The sequence below is a fragment of the Dermacentor albipictus genome, chromosome 1 (genome assembly GCF_038994185.2).
Source record: "Dermacentor albipictus isolate Rhodes 1998 colony chromosome 1, USDA_Dalb.pri_finalv2, whole genome shotgun sequence".
NCBI lineage: Eukaryota > Metazoa > Arthropoda > Arachnida > Ixodida > Ixodidae > Dermacentor > Dermacentor albipictus.
In genome coordinates this window covers 169,178,823-169,196,264 of record NC_091821.1, presented here as the reverse complement: position 1 = coordinate 169,196,264, position 17,442 = coordinate 169,178,823, and the positions used below count along the sequence as shown (strand labels likewise).

Genomic DNA, 17,442 nt, shown 5'->3' with positions numbered 1-17,442 from the left:
TGTAGAAGCAAGAATCAATGATAAACTATGTGTTCAAAGAGGGGGGGGGGGGGGCACCAAACAAGAATGCACCTGAACAGTTTAGGCGGTGCAATCTTTTATAGCACTGAATTTAGTAATAATAAGCGGTAGAGCACAAGAAAAGGTGAATGAAAGGAAACTAGAAACCTTGTGTATTTTTCTTTGGAACTGGACCTTGTCAATAAAGCTCTCTCTCTCTCTCTCTCTATGTGTGTGTCTCTCTCTCTGTCTGTCTGCAGAGGTGCGATAGGCGAAAGCCTCTTTTATGCCACTGTGAAGGGTCCCACCCTATATAGCTCTCCTCTCGATGACTCCCAGAGTAGCAGTTGCGCGCCAATTTCGCGTCATACTCTTGCCGCCTTTCCTCTCGCTCAGGCTTCACCGACGTGAGGCATTGCTTCTGTGTCAGCTGTGACTGGGAGTTGCTTTCACGAAGGCGTACGCTACTTTGATTGGACTGACAGACAGTGCTGCATGCGACAGCTGTGGCGTCGAAGAAAACATCGAACATTTATTGCGCCAATGTCATCAATTTCAGTCGGAAAGACAAACATTATCTATCGCAATGCGACGACTGGACGATTGGCCGTTGTCTGTGCAGGTGCTACTTGAAGATCGGGGTCCCCATCGCTCGTCGGCCCACAAAGCTGTGAAGGCACTTTTGTCTCTCTTGAGGGCGGCTGGCCTATGTGAACGCCTTTGACTCGCTCAGGCCCTCCGCGTGCTTGCGCGAGCTCACCGCGGCTTTCCTCCCCCTCCCCTCCCTCTCTCTAACTTATCTTTCTGTTCCCTCTCTCCCGTCCCCCAGAGTGGAGTAGCCAACCAGATGCATTTCTGGTTAACATCCCTGCCTTCTGTTTTGATTTCCTCCTCCCACTCTAGCTCGTTTTCTTTTTCGTTTTTTTTCACCCGTTGCTGTGCGCCAATGCAAACATACTGTTTTCAGCATGCACTGCATTGGCTGCCTCGAAAGCATTGCTCCTGCACTTCAGTCATCTCGTGAGGGCATAGCCAAATGTAGCGTCGCTTTGCAGAGAAATAGACCCGAGGTTGAAAACTAAGCAGTATTTTCCTTTGAGTTTATATTTAGGACTCGGTGCTTTGTTTTCTTTTCCCAAATGTAGGCATAATATTTTTCGTTTCTTTTTTATATTTTGACCCAAAAAAACGTTTGTGTCGCACCACGGTGGCTTCCGCCATTTCGAGTGTAGAGCGCGCGTGATATCGGCTTTTGCCGGTGATAATGCGCATGCCCGCGGAGTGCTGACAACAAATAAAGTTCATGTAATATTATTGAACAGGGCGACTGTTGGAAAAGTGAAGGGCATCTATTAGACACGCATTGCAAGTGTTGTAGTATGAAGAGCTTCTAGTTTTTTATGCATGAACTTCTGCGCGACTTGACACAAAGATAAATAAAAAAAGTCACGCAGAAGCTCCACTGGAGTTGTCTAAGTATACATAAGCATTGTGCCACTTGCTCATCTCCATGCAGCCCGGTGTCGTTATCAATATTATCAAGCTTGATCCGATTAGTATATATAAACACCTATCAATCATTATCGGTCATTATAAACCTTAGAGGACCAGATGCGGCCCTTATCAACCGTTATCGGTTGTTATCAAACATATCGGACTCAATCTGATCTTTATCAAAGTTTAGCGGTCGTTACCAACCCTGATCTGTATATGTCAACCTTATCGGACATGATCTGACCCTTATCAACCCTTACCAATCCTTATCAACCTTATCAGATTGCTTCGACCATTACAAGTTCTTATCGCTCTTTAGTACCTTATTCATCTGTGTCGAATCAGTATGAACCTCGACGAGAGCCATACAAATCCTCATCACTCCTTATCATCCTTATAAACTCATTGACCGCTTACTCTGTGTTGCACGACGCGAAGCTAATGAGCCCTTAGAGCTTGGTGGCATTTCGGTCGGTGAAGGAACGCCACAACGGAAGCCGCATCCGACGACCACCGAAACGCATCGGGGATGTAGCGTGCTTGGCATTAAATTTTCTCAAAATCGGAATTTTCCTAATATATACAATGCTCCGAGTCGGCTCTACATGCGGTTCTACAGACGACTTTATTTCATTTGTTTTGTATTGCCGGTACAACACATTCATATGATTCAGATATATTAACCTTCTTCAACAGCGTAGCACGTCTGCATTTGTTTTTCATGTGTGTCTAAATGTAATGCAACTAATTTTCACATAAAACTACTCATTATTCCATGCAATAAACGAAAAAAAAGCGAAGTCTCTTGGACTACACGCAGTGTGGCGTAGTCTGTTAGCATATAGACACTGTGGTGTTAAAGGCCGATCTCTGTATGAATATTTTGTGGAAATGGTTGTGAAAGTACGTGACGTGTATAAGGCGATTGACTGTGATGAAAATGTGGTGTCAATGTTCGATACTTTAACACATATAAAACGAGTGTGATCTGTGATGACAAACTGCGTTGAGGCTTGTAGCCAAGCTTGAAAAAAAAAAGAAAGAAGAGGGGTGTGTAGCTCAGTGGGTAAGACACTGGGCTCCTGAGCGTGGGGTCGTAGATTCGAAACTCACTACAGGTAACGTTTTGCTTTAAAATTTTGTTTATTTGTACATTATTTGTTTATAGTGATTCGTTTCATGCGACGGACAGGCTTACTTGTTGGGTAAGAATAGAAATGCTTACGCATATTAAATGAAGACTTAGAGGTTGATATACCACCTGACAAGGCCCTTAAACCTGTGTATAGGTCTAAATTTGGCCAATAAGCACGATCAAATAACTTTTAGTGAACAAATTTTGGTCATGTTTTTTGGCAGTTTGTTGCTACATTGAATGAAGTATACATCAACTTTTAATATCAGATTCCAAGGCTTGCGAAAACCACGGTCATCGAAGAAAGTCGCATCCTAGCGGAAGAGCCCAACTGGTGCAGTTTAGCGCTGGGGGTGCACAGGGGACAAGAAATAATCGCAGGGAAATACAGCGAGTTCGCCTATTACAGTGTGCAAGCTAAGCTTCCTCGCAACGTTCTTTTTTTGACAGAACTGGAAACTCTGCCAGCGAAATCTTCTTCAAAGATGACGTAGTGACCCGACAGCCGCTGAAGTATGACATGTGCAATTTTCAAAAATATTTTTTTTCTTGATATCCGCCCACTTCTGAGGGGTCTCTTGTGCAGCATAGCCTGCAGCGGTAAGCAATAGCGGCAAGTTTCGTCCTCATTGACGGGGTCACTCTGGAAACTTTGGCAGTAACAAATTGAGGGAAGGTGCAGAAAGTTATTGTAAGTGTCTGTCTGGCGAAAAACATTGAGCGATCTCGAAGGTAGTGCAGTTTAACACAGCGTCGCAAAGCACCGTCTGTCCAGGGGGAAGAATGCGAGAAACTGGCCCGTGACGCACGCGCCACAAGTTTCAAAGAGCGAGTTTGGCAGGAGAGAAGCATGCGTGCGATTGGGCTGCAGTGCCGAAAGACGCAGCTCGGCTCGATCCAGAAAACAAGGCTCAATTCTACCATCGTTCCCACATTTCTTTATAGCCTTAGAGGCAGACTTCACGTGTACTTTAGGGGTATCTAACAGAAAACTCGGGGTGTGATGAGCTTACGCAAACGTGTCACGGTGCACAGGAAGTCACAAGTTTGTAAGATACGAGGCATAGAAACGTCAATCTGATCGATGAGAATGTGCAAGGCTTCCCGAGGCACACGTGCTCGCAGCTGCCGAGACGTCCCAAATGATCACAATCTAAGTATGCTTTCGCATCCTTGGAGAGTTAGCCGCACGAACTGCTGGTCTAGCTTTTTTTTTCAGATTGGCATTGAGTATTCACACTTTCACAGCGTCGCATTGCGCAGTGCATACAACAAACATCAGGGGGCCGGAGCGCGACATAAGCGCAAGCACTTTCCCCGCGAGCGTAGTAACACGGGTGCCTCATTTCGCGCTACATAACTGCTTAGAGCATAGTTGAACCATATGCTGGTACCAATTCCCAATAAATTGCTTTGCAGGAGTCTATCTTACAGTGGTTCTCTACGCGGAGAAAATAAATGCTTTTACTTCAAGAATGGGAACCAATGGCGCCTCCTCCAGGCTCGGGCTGGCAAACGAAGACAACTCATTTAACGAAGCACAGTGCCACGAAAGCAAACAAGTCGCAATTGAAACGCTTCATAACATGCGCTCCCATAGGAGATGTATCGCCAGTATACAGCAGCCAGCCCAATTTAGGTGAGCAGGACATTTCAATAGCGGAAAAAGAGAAAAATGAGATCTTTAGAAGTACACGCGTTTTGAGGGAGACTGAAGGTCTCCCTCAAAGCGCGTGTCATGTTGACAGATTTAAGAACGTGACAAAGTGGTCAGAGTGACTGATGATTCAGAGTGCGCGATAAGTTGTGACAGGCTGGTTCTATACTACTCTTCCAGAACCAAGATAGCAGCATGATGCCAAAAAGTAGTTTAAGTGCTTAAGTGCAATGACCACCAAAGCTTGAACATGAGAAAATAAAACCAACTTTATTGCTCCGTTCCCTACCCTCTCCCCCTAAGTTTTTTTCGCATATCAGTAACCTGTGACAAGGAGAGGGGTAAAATTTCTCTCCGAAATAAAATATGAGAAACACTTAAAATGCTCGCAAAAATATTTAGGGGTAGAGCGCAGTGCCCACAGGCTTTGCTTTGAAGTGAAACTAAAATTGCACAAAGTGTGGCTTTCAAGCGTTCGAGCAAAGGCAATTTCAGAGTTGAGAAACCGTCTCAAATTTGTCACGAATATGTAATTCATGGTTCAATATCTGCGTTAAAGATGTATTCAGAGTCGCCACGAGACAGAAATAAGTTTTTCAAGCGTAGGTGCTAAGTGGGCAATAATCGGAGAGTCCTTTCGGTCGTGGAGGATAAAATGTAAGTGTCGTGTCGAAAGACACTTCAAGACGGCCAGATACGCCTAGGCACTTTTTCAATATGGCTCACGAAATAAGCACTCATGCGCTGCCGAAGCAGCAGAAGAACTGCTTACTTTCCCTTTCGTTTTTTTTTTCTGCTTTACTTGAGACATAGCCATCTTGCGTTTAGCAGCACTCCTTAGGCTAAAAGACGAGTCCTGAAGTACTACAAAAAAAAAAAAAAGCTGACCACAGGCAGGTGAGTGTGCAAAATCGCACTCCACGGGAGGCACACTGTTACGCACTGTATAAAGCGCCAATGTTCAGGCCTGTTAGCTCTCGCAGAGCACAGGACGAATGCTAAAATTTTAAAATGCTCCAGTCACAGCGAAGTCCGTTCTGGATGCGCGCTGAGAAAACACGCGCACCGAGAGCGAATCTGCTCCGTCGCTCTTGCAGTCCGTTGCCGGCCGTTTCGCGTACGCCGCAAAGATGGGGCTGTTGGCAGGAGCGAATCCGTGCACCCCGTCGAAAACTCCCGACGAAGCACTGTGGCGGGTACGCTGTAGGCCGGAGTGCGCCGAGCCTTTTTCAGACACTGTTGGCGCTCTTGCCAGAGACGAGGGGCTCGCGCTCCTGCGGGCTCTGCTGGACCAAGAACGAGGCGGTCAGCGACAGCCAGTGGTGCCGAGCGTGGTGGGCAGCGGCGCGGCGCTCGTGCACCACGCGCGCCATGATGCAGAGCGCCACGAGCGAGCCGATGGTCAGCAGCACGCAGCGGCTGTCCCAGTAGAAGCAGAGCGGCACGCCAACCAGTGCCACCAGCAGCAGCGAAATGGCGGCCAGCACGGTGCAGACGTCCTCCAAGTCCCATTCTCCCGAAGGCTCCGGCGCTGGAAGCCACCTGCGCGGGCACAGCGCCGCCGTACTGTGAATGGCGCGGCGTTGAGCATCGCCCTCGAATGCGTGTCGCGGGCTGTCACTGCAAAGGCGAGACGTTAGCTCAAAGAAATAAAACGCACTTTTACCACCACCAACGTTATTGAGCACCGAAGGGACGCTGTCGGAGGTAAAGCTAAGGTTTGACGACAGCGCACTGTTGCCATCAAGGATCTGCACCAAAATTTTAATACTGCTAGCGTTATAGCTATTTTTCCAACAATGATTGCCCACGACGTACCACGAAGAGAGGTTGTAGGGAGGAAGAACTCGAAGGCAGTGACTCTGACTTGGCATGTTTTCGCAAATTAACCAAGTACGCTGGCTATAAATAAAGAAAAACGAATAAATACATATTTATACATAGTGTGTGTGCGTACGTACGTGCGCGCGCGTTCAAGGATGAAGATGTTTACAGGATCCGGTGCAATATAGGCCAGTAAACAAGACAGACGTAAGAAATGCACATTTTCACTAACATAACGTCCGGAGTCCGGTCTTCGTCTAAACACATATGTATACAGGGCGCCCAACTATCATGCAACAAGATTTCAAACTATGCAAATGGGACGTAGCAGAACAGAGCGAAAGTAATGTTGTTTACCATCCTTTGGAGATACTCAGATTACTTTTTGCATTCCGCCTAATTACATAATTAGTCTTAATTAATCAACTTCTCAAATGGTATAGTTACGTGAAAAGTGTCTATGAGAAAATTGCAGAGCAAAATGAAAAACTCCTCATATAGCTTTCTGTTGCTCAATACGTGCTACATAAAAGTGTTTTTTTTTTCGAGCATGAAAGAAGGCTGCGAATACACGCAATGTGTCGTGAGCGGCCAGACGCGCGGCAATTTTGGGTGTATTCGCGCGCTTTCACGCTCAGAAAAAACACTTCTATGTAGGCTACTCTCCCGTATTGAGCAACAGAAAGCTGTATCGGGAGTTTTTCATTTCGCTTTGCAATTTTCTCATTGACACTTTTCATGTAACTGTAATATTTGAGAAGTTGAATTAATTAAGGCTATGTAATTAGGCGGTATGCAAAAAGTAATGTGTTTCCAAGCGGCGGCAAACAACATTACCTTGATTCAGGTCACCTACGTGGCATTTGCATATGTTTAAATCTTGCTGCACAACAGTTAGGACACCCTGTATAGGCATTGCCAGCAGACAAGCATGGCGCTTACACCACGTGGTGGCGATCGTACCTGCAAAGTATTACCGTACTATACCCACGTACGCCGCGAGCAAAATTTCCAACGGGGCTAATGAGGGGCTCTTGGAATGGTAGGCCTCCTCATCAAATTGTTTTCACTTTCCGCCACGAAAGCAAATAGCCGCTCTCTCCGCTTGTTGACAAAAAAAAAAAAGCGCAGACGAAATTTGCAAGATGCTAAAAGCATCAAAGCGTGATATACAAAGGTACAGGCGCCGACAAAAGTGGTACACTCCACGCAGATTGCCACTGCAGCGGCGTCGCTCGGCATTTTGGCGAGCTGAAGCACGAAACATTGACACGAGTCAAGCGACACGCCTGCAGATAATAAAGGGCACCCCTTGGCTGTCTCGATCCCCGATGCTGCCTGTAGATGGCGTTGCGATGCAGTTTGCCGTAGTGTTCCTGTATATGCTCCCGCAGGGAGCATATACCTGCGGGAGCATATACAGGAACACTAGTTTGCCGTAGAGCCGTTGCTCCGGCTCCCGCTGCGTGGAGTATACCACTTTTGTCGGCGCCTGTACGTGCGCCTTGCAGCGTTGTTGATACGGCCCAGTATCATGACCTGAAGTGGACGCCGCGCACACCGCTCTGGGTCGCAGTCCTTCAAAAGTAACCTCGTCTCACCTCAAGAGAATTTGAGACGGCTACAATTTTACACAAGAGGTCATTGTCGTACGCATGCCCAGCCATACAACCGTCGTTAAATGTAAGCCACTATTTTCGATCACGGTATACCAGAAGATGTTGCTGCTGCTGCCACAAAATACACTGAGTAATGATCACTTGATCGACTTGAAGCGACACGCAATCGCAGAGACACCAAAGACTACATTGTTTGTATGTTTATACCTCGTCCGCTTCCGCCCCTTTACTAAATAAATAAATAAATAAATATTAGGCTTATCCAGTGTGTTCAGTTCATTCAGTATTTAAGAAAACTTCCCAGAGACAGAAGAAAGAAAGAAGGATAGGAGGTTAACCGGTAACAGTAGACAGCTTAATTTCCGTTTACAATGTACTTATTTATTTCACCTTACCTTCGTCAAAAAAACTTTTTTTCCCCGCCCGTTTCATGGCCGATCCCCGAGTGGGTCGTGCCATTTCATTAAGGAACATGAACAGGAACCCGCAGTTTATCCACTGTAATAAAATTGGATCGAAGAGTTTTCTTTTGACAAGGAGATCCTATAACTTGCGAGAAAAGCAACACGACCGTATTTATTAGCTCCTTCTGGGTAGTCTGACTCAGACAATCTCGTTCGCATGCGGACGCTCTGCACACGTTTTGTACATACTGCGGGGCCTAACAGTTCGATACTTACTAATGCGCATTCTTGAGGTAAAGTGGGGAAGCAAATTAAAAAGCTGTAAATCAGTGCTAAAGGTGACTATACCGGGTGTTTCAGCGAGCACTTTCAAAATTCTGTAAAGGTTGCCTGTGGTAGATATCACAAGTCTAGTTCATATAAGCCGGTCTGCTCGAAGAGGTGGACATTACTTGCACAAAAAATTGAAACGCATAATCGACTAATTAACAAATTCACTAATGAAGTTCCTAATTACGTTATCACCCATATTGCAATCTACCAATTCTAGCCGTTCTTAACAAAACGCCATTTTATGCATACAAGCCCAAAAGTAGCCTTGCGAACTCCGCGGCTAGGATTTGTAAATTGCAGTATGGGCCATAACGTAATTAGTTAGGAACTTCATTATTTATGTTTGCTAATTAGACCATTATGAATTTCAATTCTTTGTGCAAATAATGTCCGCCTCTTCGAGTAGGTACCAGCTCATGAACTAGAATTGTGATGTCTGCCACAGGCAACCTTTAAGAATTTTTAATATTTCGCTAAAACACCCTGTATATACACATGCCCGCCAGCCAAAAGCATACGGCGACATTTATAATGAACACTTCATAGATCAACGCGCTACGCAAGCGTATCTTCTAGGTGGAACTTGCAGTTGGTGACTTTTAAACGAAGCGCCACTATCGGATTAATTCACTCGAACTTGCTACCTGACTGCGCATTTATAATACTGTGACCCTGACTCGTGAATAATATTTAGCGGCCAATGCTCTTACGCGAAATTTCCAGGACCCCCGTTGCTCACTTTCTTCAATAAAGCCAGAGTTCATTTATCGGTATATGACATGCCGCGTTTCGTTTGGGTGAAGGACACTGGCCTATGTGACCGATCACTCGCGACCGACGAACACTTGAGCCACATGTGTGCATGCAATTAACTTTTGTTCTCTTCTTATTTTCTGGTCGCCTTTCTGCCCTTTTCCAGCGCAGGGTAGCTAACAAGGCTCATCCTGGTTAGCCTCGCACAATTTCTCTTACAGATTCTTCTTTGACATGACCCGCTGTACTTGTGTGCAATGAATGCCGTCATATGTGGGCGCATACGTAGGCAGCATAGATATTCGCGAGTTTCGCTTCCTGTGCCACCTCCTTGTGCGGGAAAGAAGAACGACAAAGAAAAATGAAGGAAGCAACCTTGACTGAACTACCGGATTACGTTTTAACGTTCCCGCGTCCCTCGGGCGTCAGATGCGACATTATAACCAGGGTTAAAAAAGGCCGAAGCTACCGGAATGCCTCGATTGACGCAAGCAGCGAGTGACCAGCGCTAAATAAAGGGCATGGCGCCCCGCGTAATTGCTCCGCTTTCTTGGCAGATGCGGAATTAGGATTCCACGGGTGCGGCGACATCAACACGGGCTGCTCTATCCCCCTCGAAATGCAACAGTTTGACCTCCGCGATCGTTCCGCTTTATTAAACGGCGATATGTTTGGGCTTCGCTGCCGATTTATATAAGCACTCTCCGCAGTGGTCCCCAATCTGGCTGCCGGCCCGGGCCACTTTCTTAGCGTGTTGTGTACACGTAACGTTAAAAAAAAATAAAGAAAAGAAAGAGAAAGAAAAGAAAGAGGACAGAAAGACATTGTACCTGCCTATGCGATACACACCCAGCATAGGAACCAGGCTACTCAACCATGAGGCAATTATTCACTTCCGAGCCGCGCGAGCACACTGAGGCGTTCGAGCTCGAGGGCTGACGGCGGTAAATTGGAGGGATAAAAACAACGGTTGGCACATTCCGAGGCGCCGAAGGCCGCCTCGGGCGGCCGCGCCGCCGGCTGCTGGTCTCGTCGAAGGTCGCACCTGGAGGGCCGAGAAAGAAAGGGGAAATACCCGCTCGCTGGTGTGCGCCTCGGAGACCAGCGGTGGCGAGCTATTTATGTGTTACTATGCTTATCAAGCGGCACGCGTGCTTACAGCTTAGCACGACACCAAACGGGTAACACGGAATTCCAACGGAGGGGCTTCTGCGCTTCAAATCATCGCAGTCTCGCTGAGATATGAAAGATGCAGTAGATGACTCGTAATAAACTTCTCTGGACCGCTCAGCTCGGCGAAGATCCGGGTTTCCCAACGCGTGTACAGATATATTTGCGCCACTGCCGCACAAACGTGCTTGGCTGTACACTTCGCGCCTATACAAACACGGAGGTCGCGTGACGAGGCATCCAACCTGCCGTGCAACTGTGCAGCGCACGGCAGGCTGAATAAAGAAAAATAGAAAGAAAGTAATAGTAGACGAAGAGATGAGTAAGAAAAAAGAACGTTTTTTTCGGCACAATCAACAATCCGGATTGTCACGTTGAGTCAGGTAACGTGACGACGACAACGAATAAAACTGCAGCTTTAATCGAATGACTTGGCAAAAGCTTAGTGTCGACACCACCAGCTTAATGTTGCATCTCAATAATATCGTTTGTGCCATACAGAATGCATTAACAAAAGCAAGTTTGACGAATGGCGTTTCGTGTCATAAAATTTAGAACATACATATACGAGGATGAAGATTCGAAGGAACTCTATATATGCGCAACGTGTACATGGAGGATCAGTGTATACGCTGAACAGCTCCCTACAGATCAAAGTCTATTGCCGGTGCAACTGGCACTATTTTCTCGACTGATCTAATTCGGCAGGCAGGAGCCGATCTTTAAGACAACCTGCACCCACTCTACAACGCAGTGAAAGCGCCCGTCGCTCGCGCGTGTAGACACAGGAAGGCTTAGCTCGGGCGTTCACAGAAGGTGTTCAGTTGTGAGAATTCCGCAGAGACATAAATCCCTCATTTGCAACTTTATGTAGCAAAGTCGCGGTGCACGAAATGACGTTCGCACTATGCACTCGAAGCTTATATAGGGGGCCTCAACGCCGAAGACCTGTAAAGCACGTCTTGTGTCTCGCGGTTATTCCGAAGATACCGAGACCTCAATCCATCGAGAAACTCCGATGCCCGGTGGTCGCGTAACGCTGTGCCAACTAAAGCATAAACACGAGACTGTATACTAGAAACCGACGACTTCACGTGTTGCGACGCGGCTCCAGTCTGTATGCTGATACCGCACAAATTGACAAACGAGTCTCGAGCGAAGTGGCCGAAAACGTTAATCCTTATCACACTTTTCCATCTGAATTGACAGCAGACCGGGTGGCCAAGTCTTTTTCCAAGCCACAGAAAACGGCCACGTGAACCTATGCATTTGACTCATTTGGCGGAGGGAAATGAACAGTCGAGGAAACCACGCCCGTAGATGCCAGCAAATTACTGGCGACCTTTCATTTCGATTATAAACATTAGCCAGCGCAGGATCGCAGGTTTTTCAACATATTTCTTTTTTGGACTTCGAAAAGGCCACCGCTCAAAGGACTTGTACGTACGTATACGCCACTTGCTGTCAGTAGCATTTGCATTCATCAGGAGTACCCTGTGCCTCTTAGCATTCCAATGCCGCTTCGCTGTAGTGCTATGCATTTTGCTTATTTCTATTTTGTGTTCTCTAAATATTTGGTGTGACCTCGAAGCTAATAATGTCGCCACATCAAACCAGTGACGTCGAACGTGCTGGCTGTCGTCAGCGCACTTCGTCAGGAGCGACGAAAAAGCGAAACCGGTAATGGCGCTACGCTATATGCCGCGACACGCAGGCCTCACGGTACAGTCACGTCCGTGCTCGCCTTTTAACTACATGGCTTAACAGGTGGAAATACGGCATATTTTTCGAACAGGTGGCATTTCTGATTTCTCGCTCTCAAAAGTATGTTTGGACAATCTATTTTAGTGCGCAAAGCAGTAATGCCTTTGCGGTATCAAGGTTTAGCCTGCGTAACGCCACGCAAAGTGCACACCGTAAATCATTTTCACGGGCCCGATAAAAGAGTCACGGGATGATAAAACTGTGTATAAATTTCAAGGTCGTAGGATAATCAGCATTGTCATAATTATATGCGAAATACTGGCGAGCAGAAGGCCAAGCGAAGCGCGGGTCGTACGCAGCGTGACTTTCTGCTCAGCAGTCATCCTCAGCATCCTGCTCACAAAGACCTTACATGTCGGCCAACTAACGGCCGTCGCCATGTTGCCATCGTTGTTGTAGTGCCGTTGACTGCTTTGAACATAAAGGGCATGAGGATGCCAAAAGTAAGCGCGAGCATGCGTGCGTGCGTGCGGTCACACACTCGTCGTCATCCCATTGTCATAATGCCGTCGTCGTCACGTGGTCGTCCTTATACGGACGTCATCATTTCAGAATCGTCGTCTTACCGTCATCATGCCGTCGTGGTGTGTGCGTGTCCAGTGGCACACACACCTACACTCTCTCTCTCTCGCCAGCTTACTCACTCTCAAGAAAAGCAGCAAGAACCGTCATTTTTTTTAATGCCGTCTAAGTGTTTCCGCAATGTATTCAAGCGCAATTATCTTTTCGGTTGGGAAGGAGAACGTGGGGAACCGAACAAGTTTCGCAATAGGAGTTGCTTTGCACACTTGTGCACAATCTTTAGCTCACTTTAAATCGGCGCACGAAAGCGAAAGCTTGCCACTGCGTTCTTCCGTGTAGAGTACAATTACTTACATTGCGCTTCAGTCTCCGATAAATGATTATAAAGAAATATATATTTCCCAGAGAGACTTTAACACAAACGCTCGTATCATTTTAATTAACATTACAACCTTCACAGATAAATTCTATAGCGACTTAATTTAGCTATACTGCAGCCAAAAATCAAAATGAACCATTGCATGGTAACAATCGCACAAGAATGACGATGTGAAAAAAAAATTTACAAATATTTTTTACGTTCTCCCCGAAAAACAACGTAGAAAAGCTACGTGAACATAAATGTCAACACTCAGAGAACGGCAGGAAATTATATATATATATATATATATATATATATATATATATATATATATATATATATATATATATATATATATATATATATATATATATATATATATATATATTTATATATATATAAACACTGGCAACACACTGCTGTAGTTCTTTCGGTCGTCCTTGACCGTGTATCTGCCTTCCTAGTACGTAATCTCAGGAAACGATTCTGTAAGAAATAGCCAGTTCCGGGCATAATCTCGTCCGAAACATAACATAGAATAGCGAAACGTGCTAGTGTGTGCTAGCAATGTCACGTGGTAAGCTATCTTCGACAATTAATTAGGTTTTCCAAAATGAGGGGGGGGGGGACTGTTGCGGCTGCGCGTCGAAGCCAGCTTCTATTTTTCTTGGTTTGTTTATGCTACGCTATATCAATCACCCGTGCTCATTTACGATCAAAGATGTGTGCGAGTCAACATGGAACCGCTCGTCGTCGTCAAACGCCCGACTCGCACGCGCCTTTGACTGGTAACGTCTTCGCTTTCGATGAGCCACTCATACACGCATGCGGCATAACACGGGCGCATAGTGTTCCAGTGGAAAGCTACCCGCCCCCTGGAATGCGTTGCGGCGATGCCGTCCGCACCGATATGGTGGCCAGCCACCAGAGTCCCGACTCGAGTGTTTGCCATCTGTCGCGTGGCGAAGCGCGCGCCGCTAGAGACGTGCTAATCTGCGTCTCGTGGCGAGCATTACGCACACTGAGGTTCTAACAAAAACAAACGTCGTTTCGCCGAACATGCCTGCCTAGTTATTTCTGCAGATTTGTGAACGTGATCGATGCACAAACAGTGAAAGAAGCAGAGAAAAACGGTGCAGTTCCAAGTTTTCACCAAGTGTCTTGTGAACGTGCTCTTCCGGTATACCATCTCGTACGGCGCGATCCCTGAATCGGGCGTCGCGCTGTGTCCCGAAAATACCACTCTTTCGAAAGGCTATAGCCCAAGGGCTCTGAAGTATTAGTCACTAATAAGTTGGCGCCTCTCTTTTATGTCCGCAGACACCCTTGGTGTGGTGTGTCTAATATCGTAAGCAGAAAGAAAGAAATCTTAAGCCCTGGGCAAGGCCGGAAACGCACTGTTTCCACAGGGCTCATGGCAAGCGCTGAAAGCGCTGGCGGCCTTAAGCCGAGGTTGCGAACAAATTTGTGGAGGGATCATGTATACGCGAGTAAATAGCCATTTGATCATCTCGTCTACATTATTGCCTTTATATGCATGTAATACGCACATGATATTTTGCCTGCGTGTTTGTGGATGTAGACACGCCCTCGCGGTTATGCCACTGGCCTTTCTTTGCTGTAATTTAAGATAAGACGATAAAATCGAGCATATTAAAGGAGCTTTATGACCGACGGAAATTAGGAGCCAGAATGTGCACCACAATTTCCTCGAAGAACTTATACATATCAATCGGATTAAAACTGATGAGAACTGCGGAGGATTCCGCAACTCTCGTCGATGCACATGTTTTCGCGCTTTGTAGCCAAGAAAAGGTGCATGGCTGCCGACAGAAGGCAATGGCATTTTCAGAGCGACAACAGAAAGGAAGCGCTTTCACGCACACGCACACACGCACACACGCGCGCACACGCGCGCACACACGCGCGCACGCGCGCGCACACACACGCGCACACGCACGCGCACACACGCACACACACGCACACACACGCACACACGCACACACACGCACGCACACGCACACACGCACGCACACACACACGCACACACACACACACACACACACACACACACACACACACATCAGTAAAAACGCATCAAGTAAAAACCAAAGCTCCTACGCATCAATTAAAAACCAAAGCCGATCGAAATAGGTCGCGAAGCTTCGGGCGAAAAGCAGTTCAGAACCAACTGTCGCCGACAGCAGCAAGGGTGGTTATGGGAGCAGCGATTGAAGGGCGGCTATGTGCAGGAGGGAACAAACACTGAGAAAGAAATTTTTTTTTTTTCGATATAAGCGAGAGACAGTTTCATTCATTCAACGAAAACAATATAACTGATCAGTTTTATATGTGCTTGGCGAGGAAAGAAAATGCAATTCTATTTGACTATCGTTAATCATAAATACCTATTTTTCGCGCCCACTATACAAGGTAGCGTTGACGCCGCTATCACTTGCAATGCAAAGCAGCTCCTGAAGTGTGTAGAAAGGCACGCTCGTAAAATTCACCTGTTATAATATGACCCCCTCCCACGTTGTGTTCTTTTACTTGTCAACGATTGCCTGAAATCTGCTTGCACGGCTGGTTTCATCGTTTCTTAACGTATTCAGTCAAAATAGTAAGTTGCGACCGCCAGATAATTGTTTACACTTTGACTGTTTTCGTGCGGCTGCGCTGGCCGACAGACTTGGCGTCTGATGATGCGACCAGAACTCTAGACCCAAAACTTTCGTCTGCCTGCAAAGAAACAATGTTCGCACAGGCGTGCGATTTCGACATCCGTACGGTCAGAGTCCTTCAAGGAATCTGGCACGGTTGATCTTTTGGCGCATCGCTTTCCGCGCTGAAAGCTCGAAACGCCCATTGAGTCGAATTGCGGGTCATTTGAAAATACACCTCTAATGGCAGGGCACCAAAACAAATATTGCGCCTTTGAGAACAAAAATGACTTCTGTTTTTGATACGTATGGCGTCACAATTTTTTTTTCGCTGGAAGTGTTCCCTCGTCACACAGATTGAGCTAAGCCCGGTGAATCGCCATGGCTTGAACGTATAGGCTTCTATCTACATTTACCTCGTGAAAACCACGCCGATCGAGTGCACAGAGGTAGTGTGCTCGGGAAAACCCATCTTGTTGCTAGGACTGGCGAACAGTTCAACATTCGTCTCACGGAAGCGTTCCTCATTCACTGTGCTGCGCTCAAGTTGCGGAATAGCTTTCATCGCCAGCACACGAAGCAAATTAAGCATCGTAGTTTTCTCAGTCATCAGCAAAAAATATAGCTTGGCGCCGACTTACGTGTTTTTGGAGCCCATAGTTCAGTCCACCGCGGTGAAACAAGCACCGCTCTGGCGGGGAGTGCCTTACTTTACGATGGTGCGAAGCAGACAGCCTGGATACGAGCACGCGTTTCTTCCGGCGATAGTAACTTGAGGCGTGCGATAAAACAACTGCAGCTGAAAAGCCGAGCGCGCACACTAGCGCGGCGGGGCGATCATCTCTGTAGATAAAAAAATATTGAAACAAAGGGGACTGGGACTACGACAGATTACAGCGCAGCCGCATTCTTAGCGGTTCGGGGTGGCATGTGTCATACGTAGGCTATTAGACTATACCCCGATTACGTCAATCGAATCGTGTATTCCTTGTCAAGCGGAGCAGGTTTACCAAATGATTCTTGAACTTGTTCGAAAATTCCCGCCAAAACGTGACACGTGCATAATTCTGTATGCATTTAGTACAACTGCCCATTTTAGTGACGCCGAGACATGCTTTCAGCAGGGCTAAATCTGCATAAATTTGGAATATTATGGTGGGGAAAAGTATACATATATGAAGGAGTTCGGCTACTAAACGGCCGCAGAGCTCTGGGACTTGTTGCACAGTGGCGATATAAATGGAATTTCTTTCATAAGTGAATTGCTTATGTGCCGTTGACTTCAACAAGGTTCCCTCGCGTGGCATATACAGCTTTCGGAGACCTGGCTATTGTGAACGAATGAGGACAAGGGGGCGGTCATGCAGGCAGGCACGAGCAGGGGTCATGTAAATGCACGGACGAAATGGCACGAAGAGCGCGTCCTTTCGTTCGAACGCTGCGTTTTCTGCCTGCTACAAAAGAAACAGCAGACGGAGCAGCGTTTCGTGACAGCCACGCAGCAATAACTCAAACGACATAGATAGCAGCCGGCGATCCGCAGCTGCTATCACCATCTGCGCTATCATGCGTCATTACTCAGCTTGCCGAGCTTGTCGAGCGTTTAAAAATAATAAAAACGAAGAGAAAGAAGGACCGCAACACTGGCGGGGACGATGGCGCGCCGCATGACGCCGAAGTTCTCCGATATTAATTTGTTCTTTTCGATGCAACAGGAGCTATACGTTAAAGTAGGAACAAAGAGCT

At 46.7% G+C, this 17,442-nt stretch overlaps 1 protein-coding gene across 3 annotated transcripts; it reads right to left on the bottom strand.

Moving 5' to 3' along the window:
• Positions 1-4,537: 4,537 nt before the first annotated feature.
• On the bottom strand, positions 4,538-17,199 carry LOC135905727 (uncharacterized). 3 transcript variants are annotated; one of them, XM_065436705.1, is made up of 2 exons: positions 16,338-17,199; positions 4,538-5,906 (listed from the first exon to the last, which is right to left on the bottom strand). In XM_065436705.1, the coding sequence occupies exons 1-2, from the start codon at positions 16,352-16,354 to the stop codon at positions 5,516-5,518; spliced, it is 408 nt and encodes a 135-aa protein (XP_065292777.1). In that variant the 5' UTR covers positions 16,355-17,199; the 3' UTR covers positions 4,538-5,515. The 3 variants fall into 3 exon arrangements, with proteins under 3 accessions (XP_065292777.1, XP_065292779.1, XP_065292776.1); XM_065436707.1 differs by having other exon boundaries at positions 4,538-5,828; positions 16,338-17,175; XM_065436704.1 differs by lacking the exon at positions 16,338-17,199 and adding an exon at positions 16,113-16,276 and having other exon boundaries at positions 4,538-5,828.
• Between the last annotated feature and the right edge of the window lie 243 nt (positions 17,200-17,442).

What these genes read in the sequence shown, in the direction of transcription:
- LOC135905727 (XM_065436704.1), bottom strand. Translation starts at nt 16,261, where the DNA reads ATGAAAGCTATTCCGCAACTTGAGCGCAGCACAGTGAATGAGGAACGC. An exon ending in ATCGGCGTGGTTTTCACGAG is followed by an intron (nt 5,829 to 16,112) that starts GTAAATGTAGAT and finishes GTGCCCGCGCAG; the next exon opens with GTGGCTTCCAGCGCCGGAGC.